General features: G+C 46.9%; 1 protein-coding gene across 1 annotated transcript in view; it reads left to right on the forward strand.

The window, feature by feature from the left end:
* SGSM3 (small G protein signaling modulator 3) overlaps window positions 1–9,001 on the forward strand; it is a 19,654-nt gene that overhangs the window by 7,743 nt on the left and 2,910 nt on the right. The window contains exons 9-17 of the mRNA XM_009321828.1: window positions 118–345; window positions 1,300–1,354; window positions 5,007–5,134; window positions 5,446–5,601; window positions 6,157–6,211; window positions 6,650–6,699; window positions 7,994–8,146; window positions 8,247–8,317; window positions 8,670–8,718. Coding sequence (XP_009320103.1) covers window positions 118–345; window positions 1,300–1,354; window positions 5,007–5,134; window positions 5,446–5,601; window positions 6,157–6,211; window positions 6,650–6,699; window positions 7,994–8,146; window positions 8,247–8,317; window positions 8,670–8,718 — 945 coding nt within the window. The remainder of the gene's footprint in view (window positions 1–117; window positions 346–1,299; window positions 1,355–5,006; window positions 5,135–5,445; window positions 5,602–6,156; window positions 6,212–6,649; window positions 6,700–7,993; window positions 8,147–8,246; window positions 8,318–8,669; window positions 8,719–9,001) is intronic.

Genomic DNA, 9,001 nt, shown 5'->3' on the forward strand with positions numbered 1-9,001 from the left:
TACCTGCATTGTTTCTGGCCCAGGCTGTACACTGAATGTAAAATTGCATCTAGCAGCCCCAAGAGTATAGCTGTCGTGCTCACTGTTCTGTGTGGCAAAATGACTGCATCGTTGCAGGAGGATGAGCTAATCCAGTCCGAGAACTCTGCCTCAATCTTCAACACACTCTCGGACATCCCAAGTCAGATTGAAGATGCAGATGTATTGCTGCGGGAGGCCATGCGCGTGGCTGGCTCGCTGACAGATGTGGCAGTGGAGACCCAGCGTCGCAAACACTTGGCCTACCTCATTGCTGACCAAGGGCAGCTGCTCAACTCCAGCACCACTGTCAACAATTTATCCAAAGTGAGTGCACAGAGTCCCATCTGCCTCTGCTGCTCCGTTTTTACCAGTCCCTTACGTGTTCCCTCCCAATTGCTGTTTGTGAGCAAGAGGACTCCTGTCTGAGAGGATTTTGGCTCCAGGATGACTCTGTCATCCAGTGGAGGAAAAGGTATTGGGAAGTGAGAGGGAGGCCTGTGCTAATGAAATGCTGGCAGATCTGCCCTGGTTGATAAATCCCCAGGTGAAAGGGATATTGACATTGATTGTAATTATCATTAATGAGAGTTATGATGGAAGGTGATGCATTTTGTTAATGGAAACCAAAAGAAACAACATATGCTTTTGGCAGAATTTGCTTGGAGCATGCAGAGTAGGAACTGGAGTTAATCCATTAGTAAGAAACTGATACACTAAAATAACTCTGGAAGGCAGAGTCAGAAAACAGCAGCAGCCTTTGAGAAGCTGAATAAAAAATGCACCTGTGTTTAATCTTGGACTACAGTCTGCAGTTGCGGATGTAGTAGCTCCTACTTGTCAAGCCTGTGTGGAAGATATATTCTTGATGCTCGTCTGTGTGCTAATCACAAGACACTGCTGCAATTCTAAAATGTAATAGGCATCCACTTAGAAATTTATATGTAATTACGTTTAGAACTGCTTTTGGCAACAAGTAGAATTGGAACTGAAATGATTCACTCGAATCATGGTTGATTCTTGAACTTCAATTATGATTTCATAATAATTGAGCTATAAACAACCCATTGCACATGGACCAGATCAAGCAGTAGAGCTGATTCATTGCATTAGAGCTAGAACAACTCCTGTCTAAAATTGCCAGTTCATTTGCCTGCCCCTTCCAGTGGTAGCTGTCAGGAACCCTTGCCCAGAGCTGACCTGTGTGGAGGATTGCTTTATTTTATTTCTGAAATCTGTCCTAATGTGTGCACTTTGTTCTCTCGCTTCCCTCTCCCGCAGATTGTGCGGCGCAGGACTCAGCGCAGGAAATCTGGCATCACCTCTCTGCTTTTCGGTAAGGACAGTCCTGTGCCTTTCATGTGGTGTTGACGGATATAGCAGCCTAGGAGGGAGGGGAGTGAGCAAAGCAGGAAAACACTGGGACAGAGGAAGAGGAGAGGAGGAAGCCAGAACTGAAGGATGAGAGGGAAGAAGTGCAGTTTTCTACTTGCTTGCTTTGGTCTGAGCTCAGAAAGTGAATTTTAGGTTAGATGGTTAGTCCTTAAATGGTAACTAACAGTAGGCTGCAGCTCAGCCCAGCTTGTAATGTCCTTCTTGCACTGACGAACAGGTCAAACACATTTTCTGGCAGACGGTATGCAGTCCACAGGCTGGATGTTGTACTCTCCTGATGTTACTCTGCTCAGTTCAGGAACATCTCTGAAGATCTGAGACAGGGCAGGATGGTCCAGCATGTCACCCATCAGAATTTATAAATGCAAACATCACTGATGTTCCCCCTTACTTAATCTGAGAGTTCAATGTTGCGAACACTTCTGAGTCTTCATTTTCTTTGCTTATGAGCTAAGCCAGCGTATATCCAGAAATCAGACGACCAGAATAGGTTTTGCATTGGTTTAAAAGTAACTTGCTTCTGTGACTCCATAATAGCCCTTTCTATTGTAAGCCTCACTGTCATCACCTTCCTTGCAACTGGTTAGCTTTCTTGAAATTGCCACATGTCACCACAGAAATTGTTTTTCCGGAGGAAGACAACATACTGAATTTACAGGGTTCAAACAATGTTCCTGTTGTGGTTGAAATGGCCTGAATAAATCTAAAACTGGGTTTTACTGGTCTTTTCAGAGAAGAGCTTTTCTGATGTTCTCCAGGAAGCTGATATATTGTCGCAGGCTTGCTACAAGCACATACAGCATCACATATAAAAGTTTTGGTAGAAGACCAATGGAGCTGTAAAGTCAAGTATGCAGAAGTGAAGAAATGCAGGAAAGTCTCTTGTGCAACCTAAACTCAGTCCTCTTGTATGTAATGTTATCATACAGTCAGTACAGACTGAACTGGCAGGGAACTTGGCTGTGAAATGCATCTTTCTTGTGTTTCAGATAGTCTCCTTGACCAAGTTTCAGTAGCTTTATGAAGGTGATAGTGAGTTATACCCACGCACAAAGATAAATGTTAAGTTCAAGCTTCAAAATGTATCAGTGGCAGAACTGAGATGATTGATAGTGTTTTCTCATTTTAGTGGGGTTTCTGTACAGTGACTGTCATGTTTTTTACCTTATATTATTCTTAGTAATTAAAACGTTGGTTAAAATAGAGAAGTTGACATCCTGCAGCAGAAGACCAGGATGGAAAACTTCAGCCCAAGTGAGGGGAAGGAAAGCTTGGATGTGATAAATTCACCTTATACTGGGAACTGTCAATCAACCTTAAGTATAAAGTCTGCTGCCTGTGATAGTCCCTGTGTAGAGCTGGTACATAGCCCTTGTCTGGGTGGGAGCAAGAACTTACCCAGAACTTAATTCTTCTTCCTTAGAGTGAATGCAGATTTAGTAGTCACTTGGCAAGGAGTCATAGAATCACAGGAGCACTGTTTGGAAGGGACCTCTAGATGTCTGTAGGCCAACCTCTCCTGCTCAAAGCCAGACTCTTGCTCATGCTAGATCAGGTCAGTCAGGGCTTTCTCTAGCTGAGATTCAAGGAGTTGGACCAGATTTCTAATGAAGGAATAGAAAGAAGAAACAGTGAAAGGTAGTTTGGCGAAGAACAAGATGTGCGTGTTGCCCTTTTCCTGGTGGATGGGCGTTGCGACAAGGAAATGCAGGAGAGCTAGTCCTCCTCTGCACAACTCTGCAGCTAGTCAGCCTTTGTAGACTCAAAATAGAGCCTCCTCACATGTGGCTGATCCTGCACTGGTTTCCTGTTTTGGAAATGTACACGCAGGCGTGTCGGGTGCAGTGAGGTGAATCTGGTGGAAACCCCAGTTGCTTTCCTCTGTATCATGTATATTCTAAGGTGGGAGGGTGTGGAACTTGCTTCCCGTATCTCCTGCTTGTGTTTGGGTGGGATTGATCTGAGTGCAGAGGGAGGAGCACGGTATTTCAGCCAGAAGGGACTGAATGATGATAGAAACAATCGGTGATCTATGTAAATGAGGGCAGCCCACTGAGCTAGTGTGGCTGTGGTTTAGTCGTTTCTTCTTTAGTCACATTCTGTTTTAGCAACATGAATTTTCTGGGAATCCCCGCAGTCTGCATGATCACCTATCTATTTACAATCTTTGTATCTCTGAATCTGTAGTGAGACTTCTTACATGCTCTATTTCCTACCCCTGGCCACTGAGGAGGAGGTTTTGTTAATTTTCATTGCTTGGACTGGGAGTAAGTATGCCCTACAATTTTTCTAGTCCGGAAGCAAAGTTCAGTTTTCTCTTAAGCTCTGTGTGTCTGATTCTCTAATAATTTAATTTAGCAAATAGAAAACAATTATAAAAATAATTTTAAATCTAACTTTGTGCTTCTATTTATGTTCTTAAAGTTTTAGTCTTTTTAATTAGGATCACTTGTGATTAAAAGATACTGTTAATCACTTTCCAATAAGCAGGAGCTTCGTGTGTGCATAGCTGTTGCAGCAGCTCTGTAGCTTGGCCCACACTTTATTCATATTGGTTTGTATAATGCTGTTAGAAGATAAGCAGAGCACTAATTTGCTAGCCAATGATTTACTTGGGTCTTGCATAAAAGATGTGTCTGTATAAAAAATTGGAGTTCAGTGAAAAATACATTGGTTTAAATGTTGATTTTTGTTAATCAAGCTACCACATCTTCAGTATATTGTAGAGAGATCAAAAACAGATGTATGAAAATACACTTTGAATTTAAAACAAACTGAATTTGTTTAGAAAAAGAAGCAAATGGTTCATTATTCCCAAACATCATATACCCAATTTTTAAGGCATTCAGATACATTAACTGCCTAAAGAATTCATCCCATTAGGTATCTTTCTGCATAAATTAATAGAGTTAGGCTGTCAAAACTCCTGGGGGAATTAGTGATTAGAAAGATGCTTTGGTAACTTTTACTTTGTACTTATGACCATTTCTATACACCCAAAACCTTTGAAATCTGGCTCTTAGAGAGGTCGAGGTCTTAAGTAGATGGTGGCTTTTTTCTCGTGGCTCTGACTTCTAGACTGACACAGGAAAGTGGGCTGTCTTGGTTTTTCAAATTTTTTTCAAGACTCAAAGAAGAATATGCTCTCAGCCTGTAAGGTATGCAAAAATCAGAACTAGTTCAACCAAAAGCTGTTTCAGCTTCAACAGAATTTCAGTTGAAGAGAATTTTTGAAAGTTCCCTAGTTTTGTGTCCCACCATTCAGCTGTCTATATACCACATAGACACTTCTCTAAAGTAGTACGCAGTACCTTGGTATACTGAGTTGTCCAGAGAGATCAAAGATGACATCTTCCAGTTCCATACGTGGTTTGAAATACCAGCTCCTTAAAATTTGAGACAGTCAAATTGGTATTGGTTATTTACATTAATGAATAGATTGGCAGTAAGTACCTGCCTTAGGGTAGGCATTTCTAATGTCAGGCTTTTTTGATTTCTGTAGAATCAATGATTTCTAATATTAACAAAAAAATAAATACCCTATACTTGTTTTCCTTTCCTTGCCTTCCCTCTGGCTGTGTGGGCTCCCCCAGGGGATGACGATCTGGAGGCACTGAAAGCCAAGAACATCAAGCAGACGGAGCTGGTGGCCGACCTGCGTGAGGCCATTCTCCAGGTTGCACGGCACTTCCAGTGTGTGGATCCCAAGAACTGCAGCATTGTGAGTGGGAACAGCTGGATCTTCACTGTTGTCTGCTCCAGGCACGAGTGTTGAGTGTTCAGCACAGGACAGGGCTGTTCAAATGCTCCTGGAGTGTGTGGGCTCGAGGAACAACGTGCCAGGTGCAATGAGTGGAGGGTGAGGGTTGCTCCACCCATCCTTGGTGGAGGACGGCTGTGCTGAGAGGTTGTCTGCCTGCTAGGAGAAGAAGGAAAAAGTTTGGGAACAGGGGCATGCAAGCTCTGGCAGATCAGCTAGGAGTCATCTGTTGCTTTTCATTCCTCTTTCTTCTTCATCCACATGCATGCTAGGATCTGACTCCAGACTACAGCATGGAGAGCCACCAGCGGGATCACGAGAACTATGTGGCCTGTTCCCGCAACCGACGACGACGAGCCAAGGCACTACTGGACTTTGAGCGCCATGATGATGATGAGCTGGGCTTCCGCAAGAATGACATCATTACGGTGTGTCAGCCTATGAGACAGGGACCAGGGCAAGACCATGCAGACCCAACTTGTTGGGGATGCTGCACTGCCTCTTCTGCAGGGAAAGAAGGGAGGAGACCAGCTCAGAGCCCAGTTAGGAGTTCAAGGGAAGCAGCTGGTGTTTCTGGGGGCTGCCTGGGGATGAGGCAGTATGTTCCTGTGAGTGTTGTCTTGTGGGTCATTCTCAATGCAATCACAAAGTCCCTTTCCTGGCTGCCATACGGCTGAGAAAAAGATTGATTTGGTCCAACCTGGGTCCTGGTTTAACACTGCGCACTAAGCTGTGGTAAGACTGTAAAAGCATCCATTTGCATTTTAGCTGTGGGCATCCCATCTGAAATTGGGGAAAACAGGCATAGCATTGTGTTTGCAGTAGCTTTTTGCCCTTGAAGGCCCTGAGCCGCATGAGAAGAGAACATTGGCAAAACAGTTGAGAAGAAAGCAGTTCCTCATTGTGCACACACAGCTGGGCAGCTGTAGCCCTCCTGGCACTGAACTCTCTTCAACCAGTGTTTTCCACTCCCTGTTTTTCAGATCATTTCCCAGAAGGATGAGCACTGTTGGGTGGGAGAGCTGAATGGACTGAGAGGTGAGAGCAGGATGGCTTGCACTGGGGAGAGTGGGGCTGGATGCGAAGCATCCATTCATTCACAGCAACTGCTCTGGCACATTTGCAGCAAAGGCTGTGCCAGTTACCTGGAGCATCTGCCAGGGACAAGGGAAAGGTTAAAGCAGGGTATGGGAGCGGTGGTGCAGCTACCTGGTTACTTCTTGCAAACAGCAAGTTTAGGCTCCATCCTCCTGGCACAGGGTGGTTGGGTGCATGCAATCTGCTGCTTGTGGGCAGTGTCCTGTAATTGGCTTCCTCTTGCAGTTGCCTTAATTCTTGTGATTTTGAGGCTGCTCGCTTCCTTCTTTGGGGTTGGACACTATGAACTCTGATTTATTCTCAGTTTCCACTGGGCTCTGGTCTTGTCTGTTAGAGGTTTCTCAGTGTCAGACTCACTTCTTTGTCCATTCTTTATAGGTTGGTTTCCTGCAAAATTTGTGGAGATCTTGGATGAGCGGAGCAAAGAGGTAATTAAAAAAACAAAACGCAACAACAACAAAAATACCCCAACATAAAAAAAAAAAAAAGTCATAGCTGAAAAAACATAGTTGTAAAGAGCCATATATTTCCCTTCTTGAGTTTGTTTTCTCTCTCTGGCTATTGAGCACTTAGTGATGTGATCAGGCAGCTTATCTTCCTAAGCCTGTTTGCTCAACTTCCTGATGCTGACCAAGTGGAGAATGAGGGCCCCAGAGGGCAGCTGAGTGTGATGCCTGGGCTTGCAAGGCCCCTGGAGATGAGCTTTGGGAAAGCTGAGAAAGCAGCAGGCAGGTACGCAGGAGGATCTTGTGGGGAGTGTTTCTGCCTGCTGCCTGTGCTGTCTTCCTCCTTTGAGGCTGTGCCTGTGGATCCTGCTCATGCTTTGCAGTCACCACAGTGGATTCTCCCCCGGCAGAGGGGGCACTCTGTCTCAGTTCCTCTTGCAACCGGCAATGGTGAGATGCCACCTATTTAGAGCAGATACCTCAATATGGCCCCAAGGCTGGGGTAACAGATAGGAGACAAACGTCATCAGCTGTTGGCCTAGGCAATTTGCAGGGGAAGTGGAGAAGGCACTGTTCTCCCTCTCTTCCTCAGCATTTGGAGTGTGAGGAAGGGCTCAAAGGCTGACCTGAGACCCCAAGAGAAGCCCTTAGAGAGATGTCACTATTGACATCTCACTTGCTTCCTCACCCCCTTGTCGGGGCTGGTTCCTTAGATGCAGGTCACCTCTCTATGTATAAACACACCCTGTACTGCTGAGCAGTTCTCCCAACTGTGGAAATAGAGAGGATCCCACTCATCCTAATTTTGGAATACCCTTCATGCTAACAGTGTGTCAGGGTGATACCTCGGAGTGGTGTACCAGCTGACCTGGGAATTCCCATCTACCCCCATTTGCCTTGACTTTTAGCAGCTTACAGAGTCCCAGAGACTCTCAGTGCAAGTCCTTCTCCTTACCTTAGCTCAGACAGCATCACACCAAACCGCAGCAGTTCCTACATGCTGAACACTGCCAGGATGGTGCTGGGGTCACCTGTGTGGTCTCCTGGGCAGCACCTAGGCACAAAGGTCCTGGTGTCCCAGCAAATCCCAGGGGAGTAGCACTGAACATGCTGCCTTATGCAAGAGCCAGCAAGAGCGTAAGGGGTTAAGGGAGGCGGGGCTGGTGGGCACCTGGGAGTGGAAGAGGTGTGCGCAGAGAAGCTGTAGGTGAGCGGACCACCACCGTGCTCTGTCCCCTTGCCAGTATGCTGAGAGCTGGCTCTTCGTGTTCCTCAGTACTCCATCGCTGGAGATGACTCAGTCACAGAAGGCGTGACAGACTTGGTGCGAGGGACGCTGTGTCCAGCCTTGAAGTCCATATTTGAACATGGATTGAAGAAGCCATCTCTGCTGGGGGGGCCCTGCCATCCCTGGCTGTTCATTGAAGAGGTGAGGTGTCTCGGTTCCCTCTGTGGGGCAGTGTTGCCAGAGGGCTGGGGTGAGGGAGCTGTAGGGCAGAGTGTACTGACTGTCCCTCTGCCTTAACTAGGCTGCAAGCCGGGAAGTGGAACGGGACTTTGACTCTGTGTATTCTCGCCTTGTGCTCTGCAAGACTTACAGGTAAGGCCACTTTATTGACACGAAGCGGCTGGGTCTGTGCCCTGCTCCTGCATGCTCATCAAACTGCTGCTGCTCTCCACCTTGGGAAGGGTCATGGTCTGCCCCATCCTCCTGTCAGTGTGGTGTCAGCAGGCCGCTGTGCCCATGCTGACTTGGGGCTGGCAGTGGCTTTTGCCCCCTTCCTCGCACTCCTGTGTTTGCTTCTGGGGCTGTATCTTGCTCTCTCATGGCTGCAGAATCACCTGTGGGCTCAGCAGTAGCAAGGGAGCTGTTGAGGTATGGAGGGGGAAAGGCCTGCTTGTGCCCGGGGTGGCTCCGGAGCTAGCTAGCTCTCTGCTGTGGTCTTTTGCAGGCTTGATGAAGATGGCAAAGTCCTCACTCCAGAGGAGCTGCTTTACCGGGTGAGTGCTGCCCCCAGCCCAGCCCAGCCAGAGCCCAGCTCCTAATGTGGGGAAGTTTTTCTATGGAGGCTGCTGAAGGGTGATGCCCTTCTCTAGGGAGATGCTCCCAGACTTTCCCTGATGGGAAGCAGTAGAGACACCATGTGCCTGGGCAAAAGCAGAAAGTGAAGCCATCAGGAAGGCTCGGCCCCTCTGGTGCTAGCAGGTGGCGCTGGGTAAGGGTGGGGAGCTCTGGGGAGGGGAGCATGTGGCTGTGTTGCTGAAATGGCTGCCCAGCCCAGCC

The sequence above is a fragment of the Pygoscelis adeliae genome, unplaced genomic scaffold (assembly GCF_000699105.1).
Source record: "Pygoscelis adeliae isolate BGI_AS28 unplaced genomic scaffold, ASM69910v1 Scaffold60, whole genome shotgun sequence".
Lineage (NCBI taxonomy): Eukaryota > Metazoa > Chordata > Aves > Sphenisciformes > Spheniscidae > Pygoscelis > Pygoscelis adeliae.